The sequence below is a fragment of the Abrus precatorius genome, unplaced genomic scaffold, assembly GCF_003935025.1.
Source record: "Abrus precatorius isolate BTA unplaced genomic scaffold, Abrus_2018 Scaffold7, whole genome shotgun sequence".
Taxonomy (NCBI): Eukaryota; Viridiplantae; Streptophyta; class Magnoliopsida; order Fabales; family Fabaceae; genus Abrus; species Abrus precatorius.
This window is the reverse complement of record NW_020874417.1, coordinates 16,619,899-16,638,842: the sequence shown is the minus strand read 5'-3', so window position 1 is coordinate 16,638,842 and position 18,944 is coordinate 16,619,899. Positions and strand designations below refer to the sequence as shown.

The window sequence follows — 18,944 nt, the reverse complement described above, 5'->3', positions numbered from 1 at the left end:
TTTAAATTAATACATTTGCAACATTGACCAATAATAAATGGAGTACAACATCCTCCAACTACTTTTTATATGAAAGATGAAAAACATGTTATCTCTAATCTCCATCGTTACTTCAAAGCAGTTATAATCGTTGGATCAACTATAAAGCGTCCAAATTTTGACATGAGATTCCACAATACCATCAAATTCGAAAATGTAGGATGGCAAATGAATAAATGGATGAGATGCAATTCAACGTTACAATAAAGCACAAGAAAGTTCTACGTTTGCCAGAGAACGCTGCCATGTGGCATAATCTTAAACATAGAGAACAACATTCTCCACTTCGTGAGATCATATATGCAATCCATGTTTTCCGCGTAGCTTTTCGGCTTGCTATTTAACAAGGGTCTTAGTTGATCAAATCAAAAAGAGGGGGGAGGGGATCTCAACATTCTTCAACTTTTCTCTTCAACCCTTTTGGATGATTTGATCTTTGGCAACAAAATTCAGCCGACTGATTTCTGAATCATGCCATATATTTCTTGGTTATTTGCAGTTATCCCTGGTCCCCAAGAATACATCATATTTAATAAACGGCCTAATACGAACGGTATTTGAAATTCTTGGTAAGTTGAGCATACAAATGGACGAGGGGAGAGAAAGAAATATCTATTAAATAAAGAGAAAAGGAGCACGAGCATACACTAAACCCTCTCCAACTCAATATTGTGTTTGTCCAACTGTTCTTGCAACTCTTTTTTCCACTCCTGAATTAAATTTTCTTGTTTGTTTATCAGCTCATTTTTTATGTTGAGTTCCTCTTCCATCAGAGCAATCTCCTGCTTAGATAAAGCATACAGCACAAGTTTTTAGATGACAGTATTACAGTCTCCATGACAGAAGGAAAAACATCATTTCAGTGTATTATCATACCTTTCTAAGCATTTCAGCTTTTGTTGGCTTATCCTCACGTTGAAGGCTAATAAAATAAAGCTGAAGCTTCTTGGCAGCCTCCATAAAATCTCTTGCATACCTATCCACGTCAACTTAAAAAACATCCAAACAACGAAAGTTCTGTTAGGATACATAGTTCTATTATTCACCACAGATTGCGAGAAAATCATATTCCCAATATATTAGGTTCCACCACGGGACTAGCGCAAACATTCTCTTCTCACTGTAAATTAAAACCCCGGAACATAAATGAATCTTAATTTGTCATGCAATTGTTGTTAAACAATATATGGTTTTGTCAGGGACCTGAGCAATTTCTATTTAACTTCAATAGCTAATTTTAACAATAAAGATCTAGCAATACGTCTTACAGATGAAAAAAGTTGCAATTTTGCATTCAAACCAAGAGTTCCATATGAACATTCGTTAAGGTTAACTGCAAAATCATCTATATGAAAATTTTACCACCCTTCTTCCCTCTCCCTTGCCCCCTCCCTACATATGCAATGTACTGCTGGTACACAGTCTTGTACATTGAACAATCTATCAACAACAGAATATCACAAGGGGGCACTATAAAAAGGATGTTCAGTTTTAAAAGTCAGGTAAATTATGTTAACAGCTTGACCTAATACTTGAAAAATATCACATGGTATATCATACCCATCCACTTATCACACAAAGGGTCGGAACTCAGAAGTTCATGACACAGAGACTAGAAAGAAACTGCAATTATGATTCCTCTCAAGCTGCGGGTATTCATCATTGTATATGTCCTTTCAAGCTCCATATAACAGAATAAACATACAAGGCACAGTATTTTGCATTTTACCTTCTTATATTTAGGTTTCAGTTAAAAAAAGTCCAATATCACTTTCTATTTCACTTCTACTAGATAGGCCATCAAAATTAAAAATATGAAAGACTTGCAGTAACTCACTTTGATGCGAAGGGTGCGGAGAACGGTCTATTGCTTGAAGTTCTCGGGCAGGCAAACAGGGAAGCAAAGCAGCCTCCAAAGCCATAACACACGAAACCATATCATCCTTTGAGGGAGGAGAAGATGGCAATTGTGGATCAACTGAGTGCTGTTGGTCAACTACTTGCCGATCACCCATATACGCTTTCACCCTGCCAAGGAAAATATAGGATTAATAAAAATTCTCCTGTAGCTCTTTTTACATATAAATTTCACAAAATAAAAATAATGAAATGAGTGCTCAATAAGGCTCCCTTTACGATTTTAACAAAAAAAAAATACTAAGAAAATTTGTTTTTCATTTTAAAAAAATTTCACAGAATTTTTCATATTTTAGTTTCTGTGGAACTTTTTCCTCGATTATATAAAAACACGGCATTATCGCGTGAATAAAATAAATAATTTTTTACTGGGTAAAATTCAGTAAGCCCTTTGTGGTTTAGGGTTCGGTTCAAAGGCACTAAACTTCGCTGTGGTATAAAATTGAGACACTTCAACTTCCATTTCCCAACCATTTTTCAAAGGGGTATATATAAAATAAATAAAAATTTCTCTATTACTCTTTCTTTTATTCCCACAAGACAAGAGAGTAAAGTCCGCACAGAATTGAACTAAAGACTAACAACGTTTCTGAGAAAGGGAAATAAGCTAAAAGAATAGGCATTAGTTGAAAATGCAAATTCATACGAATCGAAGAGTAACAATAGCAATATTGCATCATCGACAGGAATAGAGATTAGGAGACTCACGTGGGCGTGGATAGTGACGGAGAAGAAGTTGAAGAGAAAACAAATTCTGCTTTTCTGGTATGTTTCGAAAACCTAATTTGGCTTTGGGGAAAGAAGTATTACAAGTTACGACGTTCAACGATTTAAAATAATAAATCGTAATAAAAATGAATTTTCACTCCGGTCATTCCTGGATAACTCACCGGTAACCAACAATAATATTTTCATACTTTCTTTTTTTACATCTCATTTTTACCTTTTTTTTTTCTATTATCATTTTTTTAATCTTTTCTTTATATATATCTCTCTTTCTTGCCCAAACTGCAACCCTCTGAACGTCAATTATATCGACATATAATCGCCCATATTTAACAAATCAAAACAAAAGTATGTATATTTAATATTATTAATATATTTGTATATATATTTTAGTAAAAAAATTACTTAGCAAAATTTTAATTATTTTTATCACTTTAATAAATAAATATTTAATTTTCATATTAAAAATTCTCTTTGAATGAGATTATATAATAAACTATTTATTTATAATATAATATTATTAAAATAATAATTTATAAGTAGTTTATAATAAAACAATTTGTAAGAAAAAAAATACTATTATATTCTACAAGAAATATATTTTTTATAATTACTTATAATTTATATTATATGAAAACTCTTATATCCTCTTTGTAAAAAGAAAAAAAAAATCATCCATCGCTTCATGTTTTATAAGAAAAATAATGCGCGAGTTCTAGTTTGAGCTTTCATTTAATATTATTATTTAATAACTTTTTTATTTTATACAAATTGTACGTGTAAAAAATTAATGAATACTAAATTTTATTGAAGAATTGTAATATTTAATAATATTAACATATTGAATTGCATTAAAATTTATAATTTTTAATAAAATTTTACTATATGTAAATTTTTATTATTTATAATATTGAATATGTTAGAACAAATAATTTAATAAATTCTATACAAATGTTAGCCAAAGTATAATTCAAAATTAAATCATTTTAATAAAAAAAAATTATTAATGCACATCCCTTTATAATTTTTACTGAATCCTAATATAATTTTTTACAAAATCTATTTACTTTCAATTATTCAATCAATACTCTAAGAGCACGGATAAAGAAGACTCACATAGTACATATTTGGCACACGTTTATATATATATATATATATCCTAATACAAGTTACTATTTTTTTTATAAAATTTTCAAAAATTACAATAAATTGATAAGTTTGAAGAGGATAATATTGAGTGTGCTTAAAATAGTTTATAAAAAAATTATGAAAATAATTTATAATTTTTATAATTTATTTATTTTATTTCATTAAATTTCTTTATATAAGTTATCAAAATAAATCATTTTTAGTTTATGTTAATGAATTTAATGATCAAATTTATAATATAAACTCTTAAAGTAATAAAAATTTATTAAACAAGTGTTTAACCAAATTGTTAAACAAAGCCACTCGCAATAAAGTAAGGGTGTTCATGGATTTGATTTTCAAAAAACCAATATAAATTCATTTAAAATCAAATTATATGGATTAGATTATAAACCAATCTATTTTAATTTTTCTAAAATTGATTTAAATTTAGTTTTAAAATTTAAAATTGGTTTAAAACCGTTTTTACGTATGACAAAAATATATTATAATTTTTTTAATTATTATTAAATTATTATATTAAAAAAATATTTAAATTTCATAATAAATAATATAATATTATATATATATATTTATTTATTTGTTAAGTATCAACATTTATTAAAAATAAAATATGAATACAAGAGTACTCTAGTCTATTACATTAACAATACATGTCTAGAAAATATTTACGTATATTTTAATTCATTAATAATATTTTTTATTTTTATATTTTATTAAAATAATAAATATTTAGATATATTCTACTTTTTATCATCTATCCATCACACAAATTAACTATATGAGTTAAATTTGAAACTATTTTATTTTATTTTTTTAATCGATTCAAAAATAATTTTAAAATTTAAATTTAATTTAAAATCAATTTTAAATTTAGTTTTAAGTTAAATTAATTTTAAATCTAATTTTAAATTTAATTTTTAACATAAAATTAATTTTTAATATATTTTTGAACTATATTTTTAAAGTAAAACTAATTTATTATACAAAATATTGCATTAAATTAATGCATTTCATAAAGATTTTAACAATATTTGTTAATATATTATATTTTATAGAAGTATATAAAATATTTATTATTATTTTTAACTTATTTTTAATAAACAGATTTTATAGTAAAAATTTAAATTAAGATCTATAAAAATAAAAATTAATAATATAAATTATAATAAATTTTTTGTTATAATATCTTAAAAATAAAAAAAAACATAAATATAAAAATAACACTAATAATTAATTTAAAAATATTTATTATATTTTAATATATTTAATTATTTTAAACATTTAATTTTAATTATAAGAATTAAGATTAATAAAAAAGTATTAATGATAAAATATAGTTACAATAAAATTTTATAAACTAATATAATGCTAAAATTTAATAAATAAAGATATAAAGTTGCTTCATACACATGGATTTGGATAACTAAAAAAAAATTCAATTTTAAAAAATAAATTTAAACACTAAACTGGTTATACAAATATAGTTAATAAAAAAACCAGTTTAATATGAATCTAAATTTTTAAAACTAATTTGACATTAATTATGAATTGAGTTTATAAAATTGGATTTTTTTAACACCCTACGATAAAATAGTCCTCCTCCTCTACTCAGAAAAACGGAACACAGATATATGACAATATCTCTATAAATATTTGGGAAATTACTTCTGGGTATAAGAAAATGAATAAGCTGACTTAAAGGGCACCTGATTTTCCCATGCACTTTACTATAAGTTTCACCACTTTATTTCCATTAAGATTCATATTTCCTGATCCGTTTCAGAGGATACAGGTAGTACATTATATTCTTGTGCTTTAGGGGTAGGAATGGTTGTGCTTTGACGCTCCTTCCCTCCTGGCTTAGAAGATGCATTGCCATACCATATCATTCCCGCTATTGCAATGATCATGCCTAGAATTACTTGTAGATTGAGACCCTCTTTTCCAAAGAAAATGAATCCTAGGGCCAGGACCAAAATAGTCTTCATATGACCAAGAACTTGGAATGATACAGCCGTAAATCTGCCAATGCAGATGAACTGGCTGAGGTTTGTCCCTACTGCGATAGAGCAAGACAGAATGATGAACAACTGCAGACAGAATGAGCCAATCAGTTTGTAATATTAATGGAAAACTAAAGATGAAATATACATGCTACAGGGAGTCAAAATTAGAGAAGAATCCATTTATAGTGCGAGAAACTTCATCCATGCAAAGATTCTACAGATTTTCTCTCTCCCTTAAGGAGCAACTAACTGGCACGAGTGGGAAGTATTCACTGGATATGCTACTTTAGCTTGAACTTCTAGTGCTATTTACCATCCCCGTTTAGTTTACCCGCCAACCTGGAGTTTTGGACCACCTTTAACTGCAGGATCCTTCTGGAACTTCTGACCTCTAGCAAAGCTAGCTAGTCAACAGGACTTAAAAATTGAAAAATATTTGAACTTTGAAGTCCTCCATGATAAATACTTCAATTCCTTAATCACTCATAAGGAGTTTATGAATTGTGATAATACAAACTAGATACAATTTATAAACTCTACATGCTCATTTTGTTGCAATTGCATGATGAATTAAGTGAAGATCTAACCATGACCAAAGTATCTTAGACCTGTCAATGTCATTCAGTAACCTCGAACTGGAGCTTGGCAGTTGAATTTGGCACCCAGTACCATAAACACAAACATATAATCCACAACATAATAACTAAGACTAGGCATGTACCAAAAGTCAATAAAGCATGTAATTAAGCAGCATAGAGCAAGAGAAACTTACAATGGATGTCAAACCATAGTTGTACGCATCAACTCTTTTGTTTGTCAGCCAGTAGTCCATAAAGGGACCTACTAGAAGTAAACTTGCAGCCTGTACTGGTGCAGTATGGCCCAACAAGTTAAACGATCCGAGAGAATATTTCCTCTGAAGGAAATGCACATACTGCAAAAATAGAACTAAGATTTCAGCTTTTAAAAAAAAAGAGTTAGAATTGGAATGATCTGACATAAATTACATAAGTCCATCCTGAATATGTATATGAAAAGACTATCCATGATCAAAACCCAGATTTACAAAGAAAATTCTGCAGGCTTCCCTTTTTGTCAAATTTAGATCTACAATAAGTAGAGATGAATAAATTCTTAGACACGTGAATGGTAACATTCACCAAGGAGATAGAACCACCTTTTTGACAAAGAATTCAATTCTGTTCTACTGCAATCTCCCAGTTATGATTCAGGGTTGATATAGTGTTAGCAGGTTACTTACATACTGCTGCAGTGCGGTGCTCCAAACAGCCACTACAGCTGCTATGAAACCCTTAGCATTGACACTCACATCAGTGACTGTACATACAGCAACACCAAGGAGAACTAGGGAAATGCTAAGCTTTGTATCCCTTGAATATCTCACATTGTCCAATATAACTTCCAGGAAACAAGATACCGGAATCATACTCAGCTTAGCAATCTGAAATTTTTATTTCAAAGGAAACAAATCACCATACTTATCTTTGTCACAAGCAGAGTTAAATTTGATACTTTCACAAAAGCCTGAAAATTACCTGATAGAAACCAACAGAGTTCCACATTAAACTCACATTCATTCCGACAATAGAGAAATTTGCAAACAAGACAAATTTGATAAGATCAGGTGAGGGAAGATGGGAGGTTTGGATATATCCCAGCCACTTAAGAAAGGTGGTCAACAAGGTTGTTGTTGCAAAATGCAGACCAGTTAACGTTGTAGCTGCACAAATATGATGTTCAATGTCAGAGATTGGGATTTCTGTAGAAGTTTAGAAGTAATCTTTTACCTCGCACCAGAATAAACCACAAATAACATTCTTCTTTGATCAACTAGTTGTAGAAGAGATTTTTTATCAAACATGCAGTGCTTTTCTCAGCACTTGCTTGTTGTAACTATGGGATATAAACAATAATACTTATCAAACTCAATACTAAAACCATGCCAAAAAAAAAAAGAAAGTAGTTTAAAAATAGTTTTCTCAAGGAAAGCTTTAAGTGCCTATCTTGAACACCACAACAAATCTTTTTAGCGGCTAGAGTCTTCATCGCCCATCCTCAAAAGTTTAGAAAGAAAAACTGGTTGTTTATGAATGCCACATCAACTTAAGTGAATATTGTGATTGGTTTAATCACAAATACCAAAAGTTTAAGGACTGTAAGGCCTCAGCATACCATCTGATTCTGAAAGAACAGCATAGATCTATAATAAGATCATTACCATTGATCCCATACTTTTCCCTAATTCAATTACCACTATCAAATATATTGGATACTTATACAGCTCATGAGCACATATATAAGCCAAACACAATGAATGCGCTGTAACTTAAAGCAGTAAACAATTGTAAAAATGAAGGTGAAGAATAAACTATCTTGAATCGTGAATCTATACCAAAACTGAAACCATATGTAGCCATGAGCGCCTTATTCACAAGGATTATTCCTACAGATGTGACTATATTGAACATCCACGATGCTACATCAATTGCAATCTTCCTATCACCCTTAGTTGCAGAAGCCATGTTGAACGTATCACTGATTTCAGACTCCAATTACTCTTATCTGCATGCAAAATACATGTCATGAGAAGCAACACAGATTCCAAATAAACAAGTTATTTAAAAAACAAACAACATTAAATCCTCATGAGATCAATTACTCCTTTCAATTCATAGCAATTCAGAGAGACAGAAACATGAAACTGCAATAATGATCAATTCCAAACACACAATAATAAAAGTAGCGATAACTTGAAGAGAAAGTTACGGTAAAACAAAATCCAAAACGACGACGTAGCTGATGAGAGAAGAAGAAGATGGTAACGGATACAAAAGAAGACAAGTGATACAGAGAGAAAGACAGAGCACAACTCGGTGCTTTTGTACTTTGCTTCTCTCTTCTTTGACTCGTTGCGCTTAGGGTTCTGTGATTCCTTTTTAAGAAGGGTTTCTGGCTTCTCTGCTTTTGTAACGTTCTCGTTCAGTTTGGGGGGGAAAAGCAGAAGGAGCAGAGTAGTAACTGAGTAAACGGAATGTCATGAAGAAGAATGGTCAATTTTAAGACACCACTAAGGTTGCTTTGTATGTGCCTTCAAAATTGAAATTCTTAATCATTCGTGCCATGAAAATAAAATATTATTATTTGTGCATCGTTGATAGGTGATTGTTACCTTAAATATATGCAACCATAGTTTATCGGAAAAATAATTATGGCTGTGCTTGCTTGTATTGGCTAGGGGTTTTAATTGTAACTTGTTTAAGTGATAATCGGTCACTTTTTTTGGGCATGTTTAGGAGAGACATCACTGGTAGGGTAGTGTGAAAAGAAATAAAGAAAGAAGAAAGGTGTATTCCATCAAAAAATTTCTTTTATTTTCGTGTTTTGATTAATTATCTCTATAATCATGTGTGAGTTTAATAGGGAGATGATTGATGAAGTCTTCTTTCATGGTCATTAATTACTTTAAAGTTTTGTCAAGGATATTAAAATGCTGACAAAAGTTTGCAAATAAATATCTAAACCAATTTAAATTGAAATTATTTTTTTCTTGTTTTGGTATGAGGTTGAGCGGTGGCATATAAGGTCAGTTTATAGGTCATTTTCTTTCCCTGCCTTTTGTTCTTGTCCATGCTGCTTTTATTAGCAACGACGAATTTTTCTGTCCTTTTTCTCGTACCAAAGTGAGTTTTCTGATGGTTGGAAAGAAACTTTCAGACAGGTTAAAAAGAAAAGTTACACTGTATCAATCACGTAAGCATCGTCGTCTTCTTTTTAGATTTTAATGCATCAATTAGCGCATCGGTTTAACCCTTGATAAGAAAATGAAAAATGCATCTTATGGACAATAATTTGATTTGGTTTATCTGTACGTATAAAATTGAAAGAGCATCTTTGAATGCTTACAAGTGACTGATTTAAGAGAGATATGTGTTATTTTCTTTAAGTAAAGTCTTATATCCTGTGGAAGATATTTATAGTTGAGAGCAAAAGAAAATGTTATGTTATTTTCTCAACTAAATTTAAAATATAGATACATTAGATATTCAGATAAAATATTAATTTTCGACCATTGAACTGTTATTTAGATAAACTATATATATATTATTGTGAGATAGGTATCCGTTATTTTAAAAATTTCCAAACTTTGTTCCTCCCCCATTTATTAAGCAACAATAAGAGTACGGAACAGTAATTAAATGCAGCGATTCTAATATTATTTTAAATCAATTGTAAATGACAAAAAAATGGAAAAATTAATGATAATGATTATTAAAAAAATATTTAATTTTAAAAAGATAAATAGTTAAATTTTAGATATATTCAAATTTTTAGTTTAGAGATCATTAGTTTGATTTTCCCTCATAGAGTAAATTCCCTTGAAAAAATATCAACGATTATTGTTAAGCACTTAAAAATTATGCAATGGCTACTGTATCTAATTATAGATGAGTAAAAATTACTCTTACTCAAAAATAAACATATATTGACCGCTCAAAACTACTGTTAACCTTTAAAAAATTAGATAATTATTCAAATAGTAGTCTCTCATTAATTATTATCAGTCAATCAAACGAATCATAGTTAATCAACAATAAATATTATTTTATTAATCACTTAATAGCTATTGATTACTAAAAAATGAATGATAGTTATTTACGTGATAATCACTCAGTAATTATTAATCAATCAAACTTGCGTAATAACTACTATCAGCAAATACTATACCATATATATTTTCTATTTTTGAAAAAAAAACATTAATTTAAAAAAAAAACTATCAGTACTTTTCTTAGTGGCAGTTTAGATATTTACTATGTTTGTTGCTTATCATCAAAACTTTCACGTGAGATCATATGCTTACATTCTTTCTTTTGGCTTGTTACGTTAGCCTTTTTGCATATGACCATATTTAGATAGTAAATCTTGCATAATAATTCTCTTTACTAACTAAAACCACCGCAACATCTGCAACCTGTTTTAATGGGCAGATAGCTTGAGTTTCTTAAACGTGTCATTGCACGCTGGCCATGTGTTAACATGCATGCTGGTAATTCTCTTAGATAGTAAATATTGCATGACCATGCAGCTGGCCATGTGTTAATTCATTGGCGCTGTATTAACCTTCAAATCCTTGTCTTCTTTCCTCGTCTTAATAACAATAAAATAGCAACAGATCGTTACCTTCTTATGATTTTAGTTCTAGTTACAAGATAACCTGAATTTAAAAAGACTAGTTTATCAAAAAAGAGTTTAAACCAGCTTTGACGGTTGTCAAACTGCCCCTCTGCGACTGTGTGTGTTTGTATACATTGAAAAAACGTATATCAGTCGCAAAATTTACAACTAAGAAGTAAATCTATGATCATTTAAACGTTAACTCAAAAACACTTACTGTTCTACTTTGTACCATTTAAAACTAGTTTTAAAAGTTGCCAAAGCACCCCTTATACAAATTCTACCAACAAGTACACAATACCAGATCCAAATGTTAGAGGCGATGTGAAATAATTTGGGATTTAGTACTATCCATAAAGAGAGTAATCTACGAAGTCTTAATAAGCAATTTCTGTTTGAATTTCTTTCTCATAAATTTCTACAACAAGCCTAAATATCACGTCCAACAGATGAGGAAATACAGACTATATATGAGTTGTGATCACCGCCGCACTGGTGGTACACCCCTTCCAGGTGCTGCTCCACGGCCAGCAGCTTGAGCCTACACGAGCAACATTTGGAGTAACACGTCAGATACTAGGTCCTTACCTAGCAGGTCATTGAATAAGCAACTTTTTATGGCTAAGGCCAAGTTTGAATAAACTATTTAACAAGTATTCACAGGAGAAGAAAATAAAATTAAAAAAAATAAATTTTCCATAAGTTAAAATCAAAACTTCCCCAAAAGTTGAGATGCACTTCTGATTTTAATTTATAAAAAAAGTTTGATTCAACTTACCTTCTTATTTTTTCTCTCTCTCTTATTTATTGAGAAGTTCCGTAAATCCATATTAATAGACTAATAAGTAAAATAAAGGTAAATACCTTTGCTCGCATTGCAACTGCTCTGCCCCTACCAACGCCAAGGGAAGCACCTTTGCCCTGCAAGATATTTAAAAAGCATTAAATACTAAAACACACATAAAACAAATATACAGTGTTTAATCACTTGAAAATAAGACGGTACCTTGATTCTTGCATCCAATCGCTTAAACATAGGAGCATTCTTTAGCATGTCCGGTATAACCATAAACCTGCCAAATTCTTATCACTTCAAAGCACTGTCCTTACAGAAAATGCAATACAAAACCTTATTTGGAATATAAAATTTTAAGTTACTGCACAACATATGATTAGTAGCATGCAACCTTATTTGGAATACAAATTATTAAGTTACAGAGTATCATATGATTCATACCTGACTTTGCTGCCTCGAATAAACACATGCTCAAGTTGCGATGTTTTGCCATCCTGAGAAAGATTTAACCAATATGAGCAACTAAGGTGAATGACAGTCTTATCAATTACAATTGAAATTGGAGATAGTAAACATCTTTACTACATCCAAAAATTAGCATGTGCAATTTTCACGAGTTCCTCATTTATCCAGAATCACTATATCCCAACAAATACATAGTTCAAAGTGGGAAGGCAGGAGTGTACAGATCCAAGGTTAATGCTTGGGCATTTCCAAATTAATAACATGTCTGAACCGTACATCCAATTAACATCTGTAATAGAGACCAAGAACAGACACAAGATATGTCCATTCTCTATGGTAGATGTTGCCTCTGTAGGACCCAGGTCTCATAGGATTCAGCATCCACAAACGGTCTAAACACTTCCTGAATATACTTTTTCCTTCCCATCCATGCCTTGGTATCTCCATTTGTTCATATGACTCTCTTAACTTCAAAGAAATTCCATAAATAAGATCTAAGACTGTCAATACAATCTGTTAGGACTGCGGGTGAGGATATGAGCTCAAACAGGGCCAGGCCCACATAATAGAGAATTTAAACTAGAAGAAAGAAGAAGTGTATAGGCAAGGAGATTGATGTGGCAGAGATAGAAGAAGTAAGTGGATAGCCAAAGCAAGGAGGGAGGCCGTAATAGTGGGAATGATGTGAGAGAGGGGGTATCTTTTGATAATCAAGAAGTTAGTTATGGATGGAGAGCACTCTATGTAGGAGCCTAACTCTGGGCAGTAGTACTTGTTCTACTGATTTTTCCTTTATATCAAGTAAAACCAGCATCATTTCCTCTGTTTCCCTTATTTAAGTTGTTTAAATTCCTTGTTGATTTTACCGGTTTGTATCACAATCTTCTGGCCTGCGACTTTAACATAAAATGCATATATTTCCACCAAGAGCTATAGTAAAATTGTAAATAGCAGTGGTGTCACCTAAATAAAACTGGTGGATCAATTACACTTCTCCGCTAAATTGTTGGCCACTTATGTTTCCCTTCCCAACAGTTAGTCCTCCAAGCATGCTATTGGAAAGCCACTTCAAGGCTCCACCCTTTATCTAAAAAGCTAAGAAATGGATTGATGTTAAGAATTAAAAGACTGTTCATGTTAAAATTTTGCCAGTGTAAACGTTTGAGCAGATACAGTACTCACTGTTGTGAGTAATGTCTTCTGTAATGTTTAATACTTTATTTTCTCTTAATTTGCTGAATTGCTGACAATACAGGGAAAAATACTGGGTCATATGTGCCTTCTCTTCAAAGATTTGGCTCCTCTAAAGTTCACTCAATCACATCAGAGGATAAAGTATAGAATACCTGTTGCTTAAAAAAACAATAGTTGAGATTTTGAAAACTTCATACTGTATTTCACAAGCGTACGTATTTTATCACAATTTTAACCATTAATTTTTCAATCATCACCTATTTTTGCACTTTATCATCTAAAGCACATTCCCACACTTCAGAAAAGCCAAACCCCTCTTTCTTCAAAATAGCAAACATTGCTAAATTCCCTGGCTCTACTCCACTCAACCTAAACAAGGTGGAAAACCTAAGTGTATCTTCATAACACCTTCTTCCTGCTTTCACAATAACTACCCCATTTCCGATACTCTTATTTTCCACTTAACCAAAATTACAATATTACTATCAAACTATTATCACATAGCTCCAGCGTCTCTTCGATTCCTTGCGACCATTAACCCCAACTTCCCGTAGGAGTTGGGACATAATTCAAACTTTAATTAAACATCACTGAGCCCTTCTACATCTTCACAAGCACAGTCGTGATTTGATTACAAACTGTATTAAAAATATCGCCACTAACCTAACCTAATCTAAAACATTTACAAATGAATCTCATAAAAATCAAATAAGATAAGTATAATTACAGAAAGTGAGTGTGCGATGAAGAAACTGAAAGAACCTTGGCAGTGTAGGTGATGCTCTCTAGTTGACAGTTCCAGTTGTCTTCGCACTCGATCATGCTCCCTCTGTAGAGTTCCCCACTCTTGAGCTCCACCGTCACTACATGCCCCGAAGCCTCGTGGAGAAGCTTCACTGGTATTCCCAAGCTTCTACTCATGGTGTTTCTTCCTTCTTCCCTCTTTCTGAAACGCAAAAACCCTACTCCACCACAGCACGAGTGAGATTTGTGATTGTACCCTATTTTCTCCTCAGCTGCTTTTTATTCAAACCAAATTGGGTACCCGCAACCCGAACCCGCTCCACAATTGTTATATTTTCTTCGTTGTATTTATTTCAGTTTTCGTCACCTTCTTTTTAAATATTAAATAATCACATTTTTTAATTGTTTGAAATTAATTTTGTGTTACAACAAATATTTATTTTGTAAGGTTGAATAAAATAATTCAATATCATATTGTAAAATTTTTTTACTTTTTTTATTGTAAATGAGTCTAATGTTAGCAAAATATTTTTATATTTATTTAATTAAATAAAATTATTAACTATCACAAAATAAATATACTTGTTCATTTAAAAATAAGATAGTATATGTAAGTATTTTTATGTTATTATGTCTATTTTATTTAATTAATACAAGTTCGAGTTTTTAAATAAATAAAATTATGACTTATTTATTTAAATAATTTATTTTCATAAATTATTTTTAAATATAAGATTAATTATTTTTTTCTTTTTTCATGTAAATAATAATAATAATAATATATTTTTATTATTATTTTAATATATTATCACATCATAACACAGGTCTAACGTTTAATATGTGAAACTTGAAAATTTAATAAAAAAATAATAAATAGTTTAAATAGTAATATATTAATTAAGACAATACAAATCAACTATTATTAAAAAATATGTTTGTGTGTAATAGGTTTGTTTTTTATTAAATTAATTTATTTTAAAATATAAAATATATAATTTAAATATAAAAAATAAATAAAAATAATAAAAAATTTATTCATCAAAATAAATTATTAGTTAAAATTATTTAAAATATGTATAATTTAGTATTTTTTTTAGCAAAAAATAAAATAATATATAAATATCTTATTTTTAAAATGTAAAAATAAAATTTATATTGTTTCATGATATCATTAATCATTTATTATTATAAAATTTTAAATAAATAATTATAACAATAAATTATTAAATATAATAAATTTGTTAATATGTCTTATAAAATTTAAATAAAAGGTCTTATAATTTTTTATTTATATATTTGTTTATATTTGTTGAATTAAATTTATACGATAAACTATCTATTTATAATTATAATTTAAAATTATTAATAAAATTTTACAATATAATTATTAAAACATAATATCATGTTTTTTAAAAATAAACTATCAGACTAATATATAAAAAATAAAGTATTTATTCATTTAATATATGAAATTTTAAAAATCATCTTTAAATATTAATATACACAAAATTATATATTAATATTTAAAAATAAAAATATATTTAACTTCTTTTATATAAATAAAATTATCATAAAAAAAATTGTAAATAAAAATTAATAATAATATAAAATATACTGAATTTGAAAATTTACTTTTTGATAAAAAAATATGAAATTAGATTTTTTTTAAATGATTAAATTATTTTATATTTTTTGGTAATTTAATAGAATTAATATTGATTGATATTATAAATTAATTAATTTTATCTAATAATTAATTAAGTATAATAAAATTATGTTATTTTGATTATAAAATTAAAATAATAAATTTATTAATTTTTCTTATAAAATTATTTTTTAATTTTTAAAAATAGTTAATACAGTTTGTTTATTATTTATTATTTTAATTAAGAATTAATAAAATTAAATATATTTATAAACTAATTTAATAATGAAATAATATTTTAAAAAATTTATTAAAAGAACAAATATTAATTTAAAAAAATTTAAAAAATAAATTTAAAATACTATATAAAAGGAAACACATAAACTGAACCAAAAATAAGTAAAAAAAAGTATATAATTATTTTAAAGATATATAAATATAACTTTAATATAAATACATTAAAATCTTATAATGCTATTAAAAAATTAAATTTGTTCTAACCATTTTAATGCAAATATAGTAAATTGGATATTTAATCTTTATTTTTAAATTTATATTTTTTTGTCAATCTCTCATACATTATCTAATTCTATAAAAAGAGGTTAATATTTAGTAAACCTGATTTAATTTTTTTAATTAAAAAATATATAATTTAAGAATGTAACATAATAAATAATTATATTAATAAAAAAATTATACTAATTTCATATTTTTATGTATAATATCTGCATTTTAATTTATATTTTGAAAATTAATTATAAATTCACAAAATAACTAAATTTTTTCATTATAAAACATTCTTCTTTGCATTTATAATTGAATGTTATTATAAAAATTTTTAAAAGTATTAGAATTTATATTCTAATCTAAAAATTTTAAATAATCATATAGTTAGAATATAAAATTCTAATAAATAAATATAATTTGATATGTTAATATAAAAAATATTTTTATAACATTTTAAACACTAATTTTTATTTTTTTAAATTTAAAGTCTTTTAATAGTTGTAAATATTTAGACTTTATACTCATAAAATTTTACAACAAATGATATATATATATATATATATATATATATATATATATAACATTTAAACTTAATTCACAATTAAACGTTATATTTTTTTTACTTATTCATTCATTATGATATAAAATTATTAAATATGAAAATAAAACAATTAAATCATATTCATTTTCATTGTTATGATATTTAGTAATTTTTAATTTATTTTAATTATTATAATTAATTACTTTTAATTGAAGAGTTTTAAATTTATCATCATCATTATAGCATTTTATAAAAAATATTGCAATAAAATCTTTAAGTATAAATATTGTTAATTTTTTAATTTAAAAAATTAAATTTGTCATCATAATTATTATAATATAAAATATAAATAAAATATTGTCTATGTTAGTAGGTTATACATAATTTTGATATATAAGTTTCTATTAAATTAATTTCTAAAAAAATTAAAATAACAGAAGAGAAAAAAAAAGTAGTTAAAAAATTTCAATTAAAATTTAGGTAGAAACTAAAAGAGAATAATTGTTATATTTAATATAAAAATTAATCTTTATATCAATTAAATTTATAGATGTTGATATAATATAAAATTTATGAATAACATATAAGATTTGTCTAAGAACAAAGTTAATACATAATATATATAATAATAAAATAACAAAATTATCTTATAAAAGACTTAAATGTTTGGTGATATTTTACTTTTCAGACTATATATAATATTAAAAGTATTTATACAATACTGCAATAAAAATGATTCAATATTCTAAATCCTCTATTGTTGTCTTTTGTTCACAATTTTTTGCTTCGTCTTCTTTAAATTACAACCTAAAAGAAAATATCAAATATAAATTATTAATCTAAGAAATTTAAACAATGCATTATAAATTTATAATTTATACATTAATTTCCTCATTTTTTTAGTAAATTTAGTGTTTATATGGTTAGAGATACATGTGAATAACTTATTACTAAATCATTTTTTTTTTATTTGTGCATTTATATTGTCTACTCCTTCTTCCTTTTCAATCTGTAAATATAAATAATGAAAATAAAACTATTCATCATTGTATTATAAATATTATAAATGAAAGTAATGAAACTCTAATTTAATTTTCTATATTACCTTCACCTCCACAATTTTATTTGCAGTGAAACTTTATTTTTCACGACTTTCAAAGTAGGTACTCATTATGTGAAGTGTCAATAATCTTTAAAAGTTGTGAAGGTAACTTTAACACTTCATCATTACCTTTAAAAAAATTATCATATAAAAATAGTTATATATTTTATTTATAAGAAGTTAGAAATTAATTGTGAAGGTAACTTTAACACTTCACTGTTACCTTTAAAAAAATTATCATATAAAAATAGTTATATATTTTATTTATAAGAAGTTAGAAATTAACATATTTGCTTACAATTTCAGATGTTGCAATAAGATCTGTTAATTTTACTTGTGCTAATTGTTCAACAATTTCATCAAATAAGACAAATATAATTAAATATGTAAAATCTTTAACATCTAGCTTAAGACGAAACCTGTAATGTATATAAATTAAGGTAATAATATATAATTTAATTTATTTTAATATGAAAATTTAAAAATTAGAATACATAGTAATAAATTAATTACCTTGTCATTAGATACTTTATGTCTTTATAACATGATTCACATTTAAAATTTGTAATTGTGAAAGAAACTTTCTTCTTGCAATAAGAGCAACAAATATAATACCAACCATTTTTAAGCATTACATTGTTCACAGTTATAATATAACTAATTACGATATTTTAAAAATTAATTAAAAAATTAGTTTAAAACTTAAATAAGAAGAACAAAGTATAAGAGAGATTAAATTTACTATATCACTATTTGATTTTGCCATTGTCAATATCTCATATATGTTTTTGAAATTTCTTAACTTAAGAAAAATAGTCGATCTTGTATTATCAACATTGTGAGCAATATGCATATAATTAAAATTCCTTCAATAAAGTGATAATGAATAATTAAAATTTTAGTTAAAATAAAAA

The 18,944-nt window shown here is 27.1% G+C and overlaps 3 protein-coding genes across 7 annotated transcripts; all 3 read right to left on the bottom strand.

Moving 5' to 3' along the window:
* Positions 1 to 172: 172 nt before the first annotated feature.
* On the bottom strand, positions 173 to 2,747 carry LOC113873179 (mediator of RNA polymerase II transcription subunit 28). Its single transcript, XM_027511196.1, has 4 exons — positions 2,665 to 2,747; positions 1,877 to 2,067; positions 916 to 1,028; positions 173 to 821 (listed from the first exon to the last, which is right to left on the bottom strand). Exons 2-4 carry the CDS (start codon positions 2,052 to 2,054, stop codon positions 687 to 689), a joined length of 426 nt encoding a protein of 141 aa, XP_027366997.1. The 5' UTR covers positions 2,055 to 2,067; positions 2,665 to 2,747; the 3' UTR covers positions 173 to 686.
* Positions 2,748 to 5,418: 2,671 nt separating this feature from the next.
* LOC113873177 (UDP-rhamnose/UDP-galactose transporter 4-like) lies at positions 5,419 to 9,006 on the bottom strand. 4 transcript variants are annotated; one of them, XM_027511192.1, is made up of 6 exons: positions 8,628 to 9,006; positions 8,254 to 8,423; positions 7,397 to 7,581; positions 7,102 to 7,302; positions 6,613 to 6,774; positions 5,419 to 5,924 (listed from the first exon to the last, which is right to left on the bottom strand). In XM_027511192.1, the coding sequence occupies exons 2-6, from the start codon at positions 8,381 to 8,383 to the stop codon at positions 5,595 to 5,597; spliced, it is 1,008 nt and encodes a 335-aa protein (XP_027366993.1). In that variant the 5' UTR covers positions 8,384 to 8,423; positions 8,628 to 9,006; the 3' UTR covers positions 5,419 to 5,594. The 4 variants fall into 4 exon arrangements, with proteins under 4 accessions (XP_027366993.1, XP_027366995.1, XP_027366994.1 ...); XM_027511194.1 differs by having other exon boundaries at positions 7,171 to 7,302; positions 8,628 to 8,972; XM_027511193.1 differs by lacking the exon at positions 8,628 to 9,006 and adding an exon at positions 8,521 to 8,558.
* Positions 9,007 to 11,203: 2,197 nt separating this feature from the next.
* LOC113873180 (small nuclear ribonucleoprotein SmD3b-like) lies at positions 11,204 to 14,483 on the bottom strand. Of its 2 annotated transcripts, none has more exons than XM_027511198.1 (5): positions 14,254 to 14,483; positions 12,274 to 12,326; positions 12,043 to 12,109; positions 11,901 to 11,957; positions 11,204 to 11,577 (listed from the first exon to the last, which is right to left on the bottom strand). In XM_027511198.1, the coding sequence occupies exons 1-5, from the start codon at positions 14,410 to 14,412 to the stop codon at positions 11,518 to 11,520; spliced, it is 396 nt and encodes a 131-aa protein (XP_027366999.1). In that variant the 5' UTR covers positions 14,413 to 14,483; the 3' UTR covers positions 11,204 to 11,517. The 2 variants fall into 2 exon arrangements, with proteins under 2 accessions (XP_027366999.1, XP_027367000.1); XM_027511199.1 differs by having other exon boundaries at positions 11,325 to 11,577; positions 11,907 to 11,957; positions 14,254 to 14,474.
* Between the last annotated feature and the right edge of the window lie 4,461 nt (positions 14,484 to 18,944).

Coding starts and splice junctions, on each gene's coding strand:
- LOC113873179 (XM_027511196.1), bottom strand. CDS start 2,054: ATGGGTGATCGGCAAGTAGTTGACCAACAGCACTCAGTTGATCCACAA. Junction 1,029..1,876: donor TCCGCACCCTTCGCATCAAA/GTGAGTTACTGC, acceptor ATGTTTTTTAAG/TTGACGTGGATAGGTATGCA. Junction 822..915: donor AAGCTGAAATGCTTAGAAAG/GTATGATAATAC, acceptor TTATCTAAGCAG/GAGATTGCTCTGATGGAAGA.
- LOC113873177 (XM_027511192.1), bottom strand. CDS start 8,383: ATGGCTTCTGCAACTAAGGGTGATAGGAAGATTGCAATTGATGTAGCA. Junction 7,582..8,253: donor TACATATGGTTTCAGTTTTG/GTATAGATTCAC, acceptor ATATTTGTGCAG/CTACAACGTTAACTGGTCTG. Junction 7,303..7,396: donor ACTCTGTTGGTTTCTATCAG/GTAATTTTCAGG, acceptor TAAAAATTTCAG/ATTGCTAAGCTGAGTATGAT.
- LOC113873180 (XM_027511198.1), bottom strand. CDS start 14,412: ATGAGTAGAAGCTTGGGAATACCAGTGAAGCTTCTCCACGAGGCTTCG. Junction 12,327..14,253: donor GCATCACCTACACTGCCAAG/GTTCTTTCAGTT, acceptor AATCTTTCTCAG/GATGGCAAAACATCGCAACT. Junction 11,578..11,900: donor CAGTTGCAATGCGAGCAAAG/GTATTTACCTTT, acceptor TTGCTCGTGTAG/GCTCAAGCTGCTGGCCGTGG.